General features: G+C 39.0%; 1 protein-coding gene across 2 annotated transcripts in view; it reads right to left on the bottom strand.

Moving 5' to 3' along the window:
• Positions 1-14,394, bottom strand: part of CERKL (CERK like autophagy regulator) — a 146,816-nt gene that overhangs the window by 7,140 nt on the left and 125,282 nt on the right. Inside the window, exons 5-11 of one of the 2 annotated variants that reach the window (XM_019931577.3) lie at positions 12,918-13,060; positions 7,338-7,412; positions 6,147-6,324; positions 6,008-6,067; positions 5,402-5,427; positions 5,198-5,306; positions 1,091-1,187 (exon numbers count right to left, since the gene is read on the bottom strand). In XM_019931577.3, the coding sequence (XP_019787136.1) occupies positions 1,091-1,187; positions 5,198-5,306; positions 5,402-5,427; positions 6,008-6,067; positions 6,147-6,324; positions 7,338-7,412; positions 12,918-13,060 (688 nt within the window). The remainder of the gene's footprint in view (positions 1-1,090; positions 1,188-5,197; positions 5,307-5,401; positions 5,428-6,007; positions 6,068-6,146; positions 6,325-7,337; positions 7,413-12,917; positions 13,061-14,394) is intronic. The other variant, XM_019931578.3, reaches the window with a different exon arrangement.

The following is a 14,394-nucleotide window of genomic DNA, read 5'->3' as shown; positions in this document are numbered from 1 at the left end:
TTTTCCCAAACACATAGTTATTAGTCTTACAACCTACATTATATCAGCTTTTTTCCACTTTGTCTCCTTAGAGATTTATATTTAAAGAAAATAGGCCTGTATATAATTTTATGACATAATTTCCTAAACATTTCATTCAACTGGTTGCTCAATAAACATTGATCAAATAATGTAGTAGGCAGAGGAGAACTGAAACTTCATGAAGCCTGCCTGAGAAAGTTTAAAATTATAAAGAAGCAAAAATGACAGCCTTGCAGTGGCTACCTATGTAAGAAAGATACAGCTGCTGGTCACCGGCTGGATTTACTCTCCTTCCCCCATTTGTTCTCCCCCAACTACATCCAGGCACAATTTTATACCTGGAAGAAGGTATGAGACTGTAGGGTTTTACATGCATACTCTGTACTTCAAGATTCATAATTTCAGAAATTCACATATTTCTGGATCAGTTTCCTAATAACCGGCTCAGAATGTCTGCCCAAAGAATATGGCTTATAACAGTCATCGCTTCTCTTTAAAACAAATCCCTTAAGAACGGAAATACAGTTTTATCTATCTCTACAAATACCACCACATATCCTAAGTTTAGAATAAAATAAATAACATCTATATAAAAGTAGTGTATTTTAAAATATATTTCTGCAAATCTATTTCAATCAATGTAAGTAGGCTGATCTTAAACAACAGGAAAATCCAAAGGCCATAACTTTAGAGGGAGTCTGCTGCCATAAAATCAAGAAGGCTAAAAATCTCAGATTTCACTACTCTTCATTCTGAAGAACAGCTGAGTATGTCATTGTATCCTTAATTTACTTCACATTTCAATGTAACACTACATTTTCTATTTTCTCTTTGCACACACACACATAAATGTGTATAACCACCAACCCACAATTCAAAAAGGCCAATCCGTATTAATACTGGTGGATACTTTTCAGAATTTGAAGAACAAATTGAAAAAAAGAAAGGTTAATGCATTCAGAAGAAAATAAAGCTCCTTACAAGGCAGGACTCGGTGTCAAGTCCGGCAGCATCTCTCTCCCCATGATTAATTGCTTTGCACACAGGTAATCTCAATGGTTTACTGTACCTGGTTTTTAACACTTGCATATCTTTTCAGGTGTTTTATAAATTCTGGTCGAGAAGTGTTTCGTGAAATTATAAGAGCCATGCTTCCATTATTTAATCTGAAATTAAATATTTGTATTTAACATTAAAATATTTATTAAGAGAGTACATCAGAAACTACTCTGTATCATTCCTCCTAACAAATAATGTTTACTAGAAGTTATAGGCAAGCTAGATAAATCACCATCACATTAAATTTACCTAAAATTATTAAATCATATCTTGCTGTGCTGTCTTTTAAATGAAACAGCCTTTCAAATTAGTTTTATTAAACGACTGACTGATTTCCTTCTCACCAAGCACTGACACCAAGCACTTCTTAAAAAATGAATCATCATGCATCCTATTCACATATCAAGACATAATTTGAAATCCAATGTACTTACTTAGGGATTCTAAGTGTGAAACCATGTATTTTTTTAAAGATGTGTTGTACGATAGTTAATAAATACAAATGGTCTAACAACTAGTTCAACACTTTTTAAAATCTAAAGTGTGATTTAAATATTTATTTATGGGCAGGTCTAAGTGACATAGGAAACCAAATAAATCAGAGGCTCTTGGATGGATGAACTGGAGTGAACAAATGCTACCACACATGTTCAGTTAAATGACTGAACATTTTAATCTTGCATAACTCTTCAGTTCAATATAAGAGGCTGCAAATTTAGAGGTGTGATTTAGTGCCAAAAAGCCACTCACAGATGCATCTAGCTTTAGAAGGCAGTTTGCAGAAATATGCGCAAATGACTTCTAGGCTCAGTTTCAGTGCAAATATAAAGTTATTCCAAGAATAACAATGACGACATAAAAAAGAGCTCTTTAAATCTTATGGAAGCTCAGGTTAGAGCTGTAAGGGACCTTGGAGATTACCCAGTCATTCACTCAGTTTACGTAGAAGGAAAAGAAGCCCCGAAGTTTAAGTGATTGGTTCAAAGACAGAGAAAAACAAAATAATCACTGGAACCAGAGCGCTTAATCCAGGGTCCACCATTCCTTTTACGCATTATGTCACCTCTTCCCAACTGGAAATAAACAGTACCAAAACAGCAAAAAATCTAGAAGCAATAAATGCTGGAGAGCGTGTGGAGAAAAGGGAACACTCTTACACTGCTGGTGGGAATGTGAATTGGTACAGCCACTATGGAGAACAGTATGGAGGTTCCTTTAAAAACTACAAATAGAACTACCATATGACCCAGCAATCCCACAACTGGGCATATACCCTGAGAAAACCATAATTCAAAAAGAGTCATGTACCAAAATGTTCACTGCAGCTCTATTTACAATAGCCAGGACATGGAAGCAACCTAAGTGTCCATCGACAGATGAATGGATAAAGAAGATGTGGCACATATATACAATGGAATATTACTCAGCCATAAAAAGAAATGAAAATGAGTTATTTGTAGTGAGGTGGATGGACCTAGAGTCTGTCATACACAGTGAAGTAAGTCAGAAAGAGAAAGACAAATACCGTACGCTAACACATATATATGGAATCTAAGAAAAAATAATATCATGAAGAGCCTAGGGGTAAGACAGGAATAAAGATGCAGACCTACTAGAGAATGGACTTGAGGATATGGGGAGTGGGAAGGGTAATCTGTGACAAAGTGAGAGAGTGGCATGGACATATATACACTACCAAATGTAAAATAGACAGCTAGTGGGAAGCAGCCGTATAACACACGGAGATCAGCTCTGTGCTTTGTGACCACCTAGAGGGGTGGGATAGGGAGGGTGGGAGGGAGGGAGACGCAAGAGGGAAGAGATATGGGAACATATGTATATGTATAGCTGATTCACTTTGTTATAAAGCAGAAACTGACACACCATTGTAAAGCAATTATACTCCAATAAAGACGTAAAAAAAAAAATAGTACCAAAACATTAGTGTTTTGTGCATTCTTGATTTTTTTTAATTACTTAGTAAATTTAATTACTGGTAAACATGAAAAGCATTTCACGTGTCTACGTTTCAATACTTATCAGTAATTGAAACACAAGCTATGTGCCTGGCACTGTTCTAAATATTTTCCATACATTAATGCATATAATCTTAGAAAAATTCGAATATAAAAAAATTAGTTCCTATCAGCAACTCACACTGAGGTATTTTGAAGTAAATTATACTTTCCTGTGAAAAAATAAATAAAGATGGAAGTTGAAACTCCTTTGCAATTTCGCTGAATCATCCAGAAGCTAAATTTTTGAATACCTTGGTCAGCTGAGGCTCTGATGTAAAGGCCTTTAAAAAAATGGCATGTTTGCTTACAATCCACAGAAGACATCTCTAACTAATCATCCTCCTCTGAAAAATTCATCAATGCAGATGGAACCTGGAGAGTAAGCAGTGGAATTCCAGGCCAGCTGGAAAATGACTGGAGCAGCTTGGAAGGAGGCATGAATCTACTGCTCCCAGGAGAGCAGGACTACTTCCCAGGAAGGTCCTCGAGCAAACACGAGAGTCAGAGATGGCGTAGGGTTAGAGCAGCATTGTGTCGAGTCCTGGAGAATGCAGCTCTAGTCAGCCAGCCAGATCTTCACTTTTCATGGGGGAAACTACACTAGGGAGATGCACAGCTATCTAGGGTTTCTGAGGGTATGGGGAGGAAACAATCAGCCTCAATTTCTAAACCACACAAGCTCCAGCACTAGAGATAATTAATGAGACTCTGACATCTGATTTTTAAAATAGTTTCTCGGGCTTCCCTGGTGGCGCAGTGGTTGAGAGTCTGCCTACCGATGCAGGGGACACAGGTTCGTGCCCCAGTCCGGGAAGATCCCACATGCCGCAGAGCGGCTGGGCCCGTGAGCCATGGCCGCTGAGCCTGCGCGTCCGGAGCCTGTGCTCCGCAACGGGAGAGGCCACGACAGTGAGAGGCCCGCGTACCGCAAAAAAAAAAAAAAAAAAATTTTCTCTTCTTCTCTAACTTTGGATATTTCCCTCTTTCTTACCTTCCTATCAATTGCCAAGGAAAACATTTTAAATCAATCCCTTTACCAATTGTTAATCCTTCAGATTAAATATTTTGCAGGGAAGTTGAAACTAATCATTAAAATGATGTTATGAATTGCCAAAGTACATACATAAGTCATTCTTTTATTCCACTTCTGGGGAAAATCTAGCGGTGACGACATTACACAACATTCATCACCTTTCTTCTATGCTCTACAGAAACGCAAGAGAAATATATTTTCAGACCAATGATGGACAACTACATGAAAAGGATGTGCAAGAGATGGAATAGCTATAGCTTGTGGATAAAATGATATATAAAATGTCTCATGAAAATGTGGGCAGTAGATTCCGATGTACCACAATTCACACTAAATATAACTAAAATGTTTCCTTTGACTCAAAGTATCATACACACATACATGCTATTCCTGCTAAGGCTGTATATGTCTGCACTAAAATCGAAAGGCAGAGGTGTGCATAAGGAATACCAGAATTAAATATAATATTCTCAATGACTGGTAAATAAATAAATAAAGCAAAGTAGACATAAAATAACACAATAAGATCATGTCAATAAAACCCAAGGAATATTATTTTAGCCTCAGTGATATTAAAAAATCAGAGTAAATTATCATTTTTCCAGCATAACAGTTACTCTCAGCCTACTCTGAAGACAAATCCCTTAAAATCAACTCAGAAATGACCTCTTGATAATATTCTAGTTAGCCAAGAGTTAGCAGGGTATTCTGAAAGATAAATGTGGTTTATAGAAAAGTTTCAATGGGGCTTCCCTGGTGGCACAGTGGTTAAGAATCCGCCTATCAATGCAGGGGACATGGGTTCGAGCCCTGGCCCGGGAAGATCCCACATGCTGCAGAGCAACTAAGCCCGTGCACCACAACTACTGAGACTGCGCTCTAGAGCCCACGAGCCACAACTGCTGAAACCTGCGTACAAGAGAAGCCTGCACACCCCAACGAAGAGTAGCCCCCGCTCACCGCAACTAGAGAAAGCCCGCGCGCAGCAACAAAGACCCAACTCAGCCAAAAATAAATAAATGAATGAATGAAAAGTATCAATGATTCAATAAAAACGCTTACTAACCTGGTATTAGGTGCCAAGCCTCTAGGTGCCACTGAACACAGGCATGGAATTGCCATAATGCTGACATTCAAGAACTGACCCTGGATCATTTGCCACTGATCATTACAGTCTAAAGGTAACGGAAGGGATTGGTTACTTTCCCCCACCAGATCAAAATGTCAATAGAGCCCTGCTCAGTTCTCAAGGAGGTAACTTCATACTCACCAGGTTTCAGAGATCCCTGTGCCCTCCTAAAAGTAAGAAAACAAGACAAAGAAACATCACATCACACACGAAGAAATAGCATCTATTAAACATGAGATGATTAGAGAACCCAACATTATATATATTAGATTCAGCAGTAAGTAAAAATATGTGAACAATTCTGTCACTGCATTGGTTGTTGATTCATTGATTCATCAGTAACAATGATTTTCAAAATTTCTTTTAAGACTAGAGCACTTCCTTTGTGTGGCTTTGAGTAATATTTTTGTTCCACATTAGAAATTCTCATGAGGGCAGAAACTATGGATTTTGTTCGTTTGTTTGTAGGCATATTTTATCCAAGGTGTCTGGCATACAGCAGGTACTTTAATAAACAGATATTGAATGGACGGATGGATGGATGGATGGAGTGAATAGTTGTTTCTGAAGACAGATGCCAAACTACGTGGCCTAATAGCATCTGTAGGACCCCATGATTCTATATTCTTCACTAATACGATAGAAGAACAACCAAAGATCACAAGTCTAATAAACTGTTTATATCAAACAGTTTTATGCTTCAAAGAAAGATACAGACTCCTGTATTACTTTGAGCTGTTCACTTACCTTTCTCCTAAATCCTGAGGGTCGTTAACTGGTAAAAATGATATTTCACATTCCTCTGGCCTAAAATATAATGAAATTTGTTATTAGCACTCATTGACTCTGGGATATGAAATTTGGGGGTTAAGAAAAAAAGACTTACTTAAGTTTTGCCAGTGCCTTAATGACAGCAAAATCCATACGTTGGTTAGGGGACATCCATCGATGTTTTTCTGCCAGAGCCAAAGCTCTTCCACCAAAGCCAAACATAGCTGAGAACCCAAAGCGAAGAAACTTGCCAGTGGTGCTGAAGGTGCAGACATCGACCGGTTGTATGTGCCCTTGAATGTTATATTGAGCATTAGTCAGTCAGCAAGTAAGTAGAGCCAGGTGTCAAAATGGCAAACATAGGAGAGCATAGTTATTTACTCAGAGAAGAAGAAGATGTCAGGCTACTTTATACCATAATATCCTATTTTCTCTTCCACTCTCACTACCTACAATTACTGCAATTGCCATTTATAACTTTTTTTTTTTTTTTTTTTTTTTTTTTTTTTTTTTTTTTTGCGGTACACGGGCCTCTCACTGTGTGGCCTCTCCCGTTGCAGAGCACAGGCTCTGGACGCGCAGGCTCAGCGGCCATGGCTCACGGGCCCAGCCGCTCCGCGGCATGTGGGATCTTCCCGGACCGGGGCACGAACCCGTGTCCCCTGCATCGGCAGGCGGACTCTCAACCACTGCGCCACCAGGGAAGCCCCATTTATAACGTTTTCAGGTACCAAGGGAAGAGACACAAAGTGGTAAATGGTGCAGCTTACTGCTATTTTAAACAAAGCATGGCTGAGGAAGTGAAGTTGAAGTACATGTGCAGAGTAAACTCAGATTTAACAGATTTGCATTTGTTAGAGCTTACATGCTTTATATCAGTTGAGATAATAAAAGGTCTAGTGGAAGTACACTGGCTAAAAGTTTTTTTCTTGTGCTTTTTTTTTTCTTTTAATAACTAGTCCTAGAGTTTTGGTAGTCAAACAACAGTACCTGATATATTTCATCAGTATGCATGGATTTTCTTGACCTGGTTATCAAATTGTGATCTTGAACATTATTCTATTATTTTCTATCAAGATTATAGTAAAACTTCACTTACTACTCTTTAGAGCACCTGTATTCTGAAAAAATCAGCAGTCACAATAGTGAAGCTTTGCCTAACTGACTTTTGGTTTTTAGTCAGACATTTCCCTGCTTTGAGAGATAAAGAATCTGTCTTAGACAAGCCTGAAGGATATAAAATAGCCTTCCTTATATAAATAGAAACTTCCTTATAAAACATAAACTTCTTTGGAAGAATTCTTACCCATTATAATGTGCAAAGTTGCAGTTACCACATGAGAAATTCCATGAAGAGAATGTGCCAATACATTAGTAGATCCTGCCAAATCAAATTTAAAACATGTATGATCAGTATAGCAAACATTTTAAATTAACCATTTGCTCCTACTTTATAGAGATGTCACTATGTAATGTTCAAATGAAAAATTAAGTGGAAGTGTATAAGTGTATAAGTTTTTGTTCACATCATAGATGCACACTGAATGGCTACTCAATTATTATTTAATCTTTAAATAACTTAAAAATTAGGAAACAAGTTATAGTATCTACTTGCTCACAGCTTCTTCCATCATGAATGTCTGTTTTCTACCTGAAAAAGTGCTAGTTATATCAAAATCTGCTCCATTCAACTTTAATAAACGGGCTTCTTTACCAAAATGCGCACCAACAGCAGAAGGATGGCTCTGGAAAGCAGACAAATGCATAAACACAAAAAAGCCAAATAATAACTAAGAAAAAAGTATAGAATCACTATAAAGTACAAAAGATATGCTTTAAATACATTTTAAAGCTCTCAACCAAATGGAGATCCCTTCTATTATCTGAAAAATGGTACCCCAGATGAAGAAAACTCTTCATCCCATGGTATTTGCCATAGTTTGAGAATCTGTATTGAGACATTATAGGTTTCTGTTTTCCATAATCACTAAGATTATTTAAGATCCACATGAATTTTTCCCACCAGCCTACAAAGAGAAAGAGCTTTCTCAAGTCAGGCCCCTGTAACATTTGTGTGTGTCTGAGATCTTCGGGTAAAGGCCTGGTTTCGAAGGGGAAAATACCAGCTAGCCACTGCCATTCCCAGGAGGTAAAAAGCATTTAAAATTAAGAAGCTACATTTTTCTTGATTTAAGTCCAGTAACACCCAAGAACTGTGAAAGCATGGATGTACTGTGTACAATCGCTATCAATGCAAAGGCTAGCTAATCAGGACCTTTCCTGTGTGGTCATATGTAATCCCTTCGGTTTGTGTCACTTTGAACAGATGTATTATGCTTGGGCTGCTCATCTGGAGAAGCTGAGTCAACGAAGCCATTATCAAGCAAGACTGTCATTAAAACAATAGTCATCGTGAGGTACCTATCTAAGCATTCATGATTTCCAGACCTCTAGTGAAACCAATGCAAAGAAATGTCCCCCTTAACCAATTGGTAAACTGGTTTTAACTGATTCATCAAACAGTACTTTATGTTCTGACCCTTGTTACTCAGAATATGTCCCACAGCCCAGCAGCAATGGCCACACCTCCGTGTTTATTACACTCTTGACTCTCAGGCCCCACTCCAGACCTAAGGAGGCATAGTCTGCATTTTATAAGATCCTCAGGTTATGCATATGGAGAGGCCCTCCTCCAGAACGTATGGTTCGAGGATCAGCGGCATCAACATTACTTGCGAGCTTGTTAAAAAGGGAAATTTCTGGGGCTTCCCTGGTGGCGCAGTGGTTGAGAGTCTGCCTGCCGATGCAGGGGACACGGGTTCGTGCCCCGGTCCGGGAAGATCCCACATGTCGCGGAGCGGCTGGGCCCGTGAGCTACGGCCGCTGAGCCTGCGCGTCCGGAGCCTGTGCTCCGCAACGGGAGAGGCCACGACAGTGAGAGGCCCGCGTACCGCAAAAAAAAAAAAAAAAAAAAAAAAAAACGGGAAATTTCTGGGTTCCACCTCCAACCAATGGAAAGGGAGTATCTGGGAGTGGGGCCCCCGTGCCCGTGTCTTAGCAAGTTCTCCAGGTGATTTGTATGCACCCTAAGGTCTGAGAAAAAGTGATCCAGAAACCGGTTCCTCAGTGGATCTTTACCAGGAGTCAATTACCTAGGTTTTTCCAGTTATTCTTTGACCCTCTACAGCCTGCCCTTTGGCTGTCTAATACTAATTAACTTGGAATGGGTGGGGGAAAAAACAAATCAATTTTGCTTCCCAATCGGATTTATGGTAAAGGTTTTGGAGGAGGCCGCATAATTAGAGTGAGATATTTAAGATTATCGATGGATTACAGTACTCCATGAAACACATTTCCTCCATTACCATGGTTAATTAAGAGTAGACCATAAAAGCATTCCTCTAGAAAGACTATTAAAAAACAAAATGTAATGTTGTCATGTGCAATAGAGAATGACACATATCATGGCTCAAGAAAATAAAGACCATTCATTCCCTGTGAGTTTGAAGTATGCTAAGTATGCCAAAGTACAAATCCTCTTAGAATTTTTATTTCATTGCTTTTTTATTTCTATGTCTTCTCAGGCTTTGCAACTTTGCCACTTTTCTTTAATTCCACTGAACTTGGCAGTGATGACAGACATGACCAGAAATCAGAAAATCATCTCAGTCATCTTCTACTCTGCTTGACCTGTACCTTAATCCTTAAGAACGTTTTTAACACTCTGAATTTAAAAGGAGAGTTCATGAAGAAAGTAGATGTAAAATTATAAAACTATAGATTGCTCCATATTTTTGTTTGAATAATCTAAAAGAGTACAATTTCCAGAAACAAAATGGGATCCAACCAAAAAGATATCTACATGCCAAAAGAACATGCTGCTCACATAAATAAAAACTATGTAATTTTAGCATTCTCAAAAAGCTATAAATGTTCTACCTCAAGGTAAACATTTTAATTAGCCTGAAAAGTTATTTTTCTTAACACTACCAGCAACTCTGCTCACCACCGCCACCCCAAACCTGCTAAAATGTGCCACATCCAATGAGTAAGGACAGAAGTAGCAGCTCATGTAAAGCATGACTGGTAGAAGAACCAGGCAGAAACTACAGAGGCAAAAAGAAAAAAAAATTGTCCTTGGAAGTGCAAGCACTTCTGCAGAACAATTAACTTAATTAACCAGACATCATGAATATTCATAAGGCCATTAATGTCTCCCACATCCAAACAGATAAATGTGATGTAATGACTTCCTAGTCAAGCATATCTAAAATTCTCATGAAAACTGCACCTACACTTTGGTTCTTTGCCTGAAATATCACAGAAATTAACAGTCCCTTGGCAATATTTTATTCTCCTCAAATTAATTGGAAAGCATGAATTTATTTATGTGAATGCTATAGAAATATATGGTTCCCAGGCATCAGTATGTGGATTGAGCCTTGTTTTACAACAACTGGATTGCTTTTTTATTTTTATGTCCTCTCTGGCTTTTTTCCCTATCCTCCCCCTCATCCCCTTAATCGGAATCTCTCTGTATAGTTCCTTAGCACCAGTTCCCATAGCAACAAACACCGTTGCTAATGGCCAGCAGTTCAAATACAGGCTTCCCCACATCTGATCCATCTGAGTCTGACCATAATTCAGCGGCTTAGTCTGTTGGCTCAGTGGAGTAATTTACTAAACACTCTCCCTCTGGGTGTCTCTCTCCAGGAGGCAAATGGCTTCAAAGGCAGACTCTCTTCTGCGTTAGCTTAGAAACTTCCTGCCTAGCTCGTGTTCCCATTCATTATCAAAGCCCTGACCAGACATAGAGTCCTCATATTAAATACATCCTGCACATGACTTCCTCCTCCTAGAACTCTATACAACCACTAAAGTTTTGGCAACAGGCTGTATCTTCTAAACAAAAAGTGTTCCAATGGCATTTCTACATATCCACTGTATCTAAAAAATGCTTTCAAAATCAGAAATATGCTTAAAAAGTATAATGTATATAAAAAAAGTATAAATGATAATAAAACTCAATGCCGTTCCTTTATAACATCTGAGTTACGTATTAAAAATGTAAGCATAACCACCAGTTTTTCTAGCTAGCTATTCACTTTATGTCAAATGAAGATCCATGGGGACACCCATCTTTCCACTTTTGATGCAGAGCAGTGAATGAGTGACTTCAGGGGTGTAAGTACTAAGGAAGAGAAACAGTGACCTAAGCACATCCACTCTGTACAGAAGGAAATGTTGGGAAATTTCCACCATTACAGACGGCACTTCTAAAGTGACACAGAAAGGTCAGAGTGCAGCCCAAATGCATCGTTTTGAGTTGATGCATTTTGTTCTCTTGTACCTAAGGGGGTCTTTCTCACAGATTTTTCTTAACAGGTTTTTACAATCATCAGGATACACCCCAATATCCCTCTCCTTTTAAATTCTTATTTTTATGAAAGACTTTTTTCTCTAGAAGGGCATTGGTGTGTCTTTTGCTCTTTGTCAATTAACAATACTAAATATACTGAAATTCATACTAAATGACTCTGGTCATCAAATGGATAGAATGTTGCTTTTTTTTCAACCATGTGTAACCATGTGTCTTCTATTTTCATGGGAAAGAATACAGTTGACCCTTGAACACAGGTTTGAACTGAGTGGGTCCACTTAGACATGGATATTTTTCAGTTGTAATTACTACAGTACTTCATGGTCTCCGGATGGTTGAATTCGAGGATGCAGAGGAAAGGAGGGCCAACTGTAAATTGTTCAAGGGTCAACTGTAATTGTTTCCGCTTTTCTTGTAGAGATAATAACATGTGATGTTCTAAAGTGGAAAAAAAAGTCACTTTCCTTCACTACTGTTTGTTTCAATAATAATTTGAGAGGAGGGACTCATATAATAAACCTGCAAAAGATACTTTTGTCTTCTCTGGATCCCAGTGTTGCTCTGGCTGCTCTCCCTGGCTCTGACCTCCACTTCCTTTTCCTCCCTTCCCCTAATCAGGAATCTTCCTAGAACAGGCTCCCAGCAGGTTGCTCCCTTGCTCTAAACCTCCCATTGTTCCCTACTGATCATCAACTGCAATTCAGACCCCTTCCTGTGGCATCCAGGAGCCACCATGATGTGGACCTGTTTTGACACCAGTACTACGAAACAAATGGCCTGTTTTCTATTCCTCAACATTCCTGGATTTTGCCTTGCCATTTATTATTTTTGTAGCCAAGAAAATAACTCATTCCCATCTTTCAGGCCAGAAAAAAAATTGTCATACCTATTTTTAGGTGCAATTCAAGTGGTACTTGCTCTGTAATGTCTTCTTTCCATTTATTCACTTAGACTTTATTGAGTGTTCACTGTATCACATTCTGTTCTAGCTGCTGGAGGTACAGCAGTCAGGATGAATCCTTTTGGCATATTCAAGCTTATCTGTTTACACTTCAACTATGGGAATTGAGTTACCACATTTTACCCCCCCCCCCCCAAGAAATTATAAACAGCTTGACTGGAATGGCCCTGTTTCAATATTTCACATCTGGGACTGTGTGATCATTAGACCTTTATGTGGGAAGGTAGAATAACGGTCCCATTTATTGTTTGCTTAACTATGTATTAAACCCTGCACGTATACTATCTAATTTAATACTATAATAACCTTGTAATAAAGTGAGTGTCATGTGTGTTATCTCTCTTTTATGAATTAGAAAAATAAGGCTCAAAGAAATTAAATAACTTGGCCAGAGTCTCACATATGCTAGTGGAGATGCCAAGCGTGGGTCTTTCAAACTCAAAGTCTGTGCGTTTAACTCTGTGTGACACTGCCTAGGTTAGGAAGTAAACCAGGGGAAGATAGGCGAGGGGTTCCATTTGGCAAATCCATGGCCCCTCCCTTGCCTGCTGGTATCACACCAAGTGGAAGCTGGGCTCGGACAGGAGTCAGGATGCTGTCTGTTTCCACCCCGGCATTCTTCTGGGCACTAAGAAGCAAAGCATGGGCTACTTCACTGGCAGATCCATCTCCACCAACACAGACCACACTAGAAAAGAAGAAATTAAGTCAAAGAATGAACAACATCAAAACAATTGGTGATAATTCGTGAAATTTTGACTTTAAAATATTGGGTTGGCCAAAAAGTTTTCGTAACAGCTTATGGAAAAACCCGAACGAACTTTTTGGCCAACCCAATGTTAATTTTATATATTCAGTGCGTGTGATTACTCACACCTTCAAACACTTCAACATGTGTCAATGGATAAGAAGACATTAGCACTGCTCTGATAAAGTTTACTTCACAAATATCATACCTAGATGATACCCCATAGGCAAAATATTTTTAAATGGGTTAAGAGGCATTAAACACTTGAACATGTTAATTCACATCTGACCTGAATTTTGCTCAGTTAATATCCCAAAGCATATTATCCTCATCTTGTTTATGTTAATAATAGTCGTTGCAATTCATTTAACTAACACAAGCCAAAGTCATAAAATCCTGCTAATTTTCAATATAGTTCTGAAAAGACAGACAGCAATAAAAATCATGTAAAATATGAGGCTTTAATTTAAGGAACTGCTAATTATCTTTAGTATGTAAATGTTAATTGCAAACCTGAACTAGTTTTCATCTCCTGGACATTACTGCGATATGGCACTTTTAAAATTAGTGTTACTACCCTTTGACCCGGGTCAGTACTACTAATATTTTTTTTAAAACCTCACCATATGTACACTACAGGAGTGATGGGGTGGGAATCCATGAAAGTCATACAAGGTATCAGAAGTTTTGTCATAATCATTCATGTTTAAAAGATGCAAAATAGGGGCTTCCCTGGTGGCGCAGTGGTTGAGAGTCCGCCTGCCGATGCAGGGGACACGGGTTCGTGCCCTGGTCTGGGAAGATCCCACATGCCGCGGAGCGGCTGGGCCCGTGAGCCATGGCTGCTGAGTCTGCGCGTCCGGAGCCTGTGCTCCGCAACGGGAGAGGCCACAACAGTGAGAGGCCCGCGTACCGCAAAACAAATAAAAAATAAATGATGCAAAATAATCTTAAGTATCAAAATCACATCAATTTACCCAAAAGGAAAAGATTTTGTGTTACTGAGAGCAGGGGTCACACCCCAAGGCCTCCAAGGCCCAGCAGGAGCAGAAGAGTCTGCTCAGTCTAAAGAACAGGCAGCTTCTCAGCACCAGCCCACTCCCGTCACCCAGGAGGTAGGCTTTAGAGGACCACATCTTCTGATTTCTCTAGGGAAGCCACGGGTCCTGATTTTGGGGACAGTCTCCTAACTTACAAACACTCACAACTAGCATTCAATATATTTAAAAATTGTATGTGCCAAACAAAACAGCCTGTGGGCCATAATCAGCAGG

The sequence above is a fragment of the Tursiops truncatus genome, chromosome 7 (assembly GCF_011762595.2).
Source record: "Tursiops truncatus isolate mTurTru1 chromosome 7, mTurTru1.mat.Y, whole genome shotgun sequence".
In the NCBI taxonomy this organism is placed as follows: Eukaryota; Metazoa; Chordata; class Mammalia; order Artiodactyla; family Delphinidae; genus Tursiops; species Tursiops truncatus.
The sequence above is the reverse complement of the archived record's forward strand: the minus strand, read 5'-3'. Positions and strand labels throughout refer to the sequence as shown.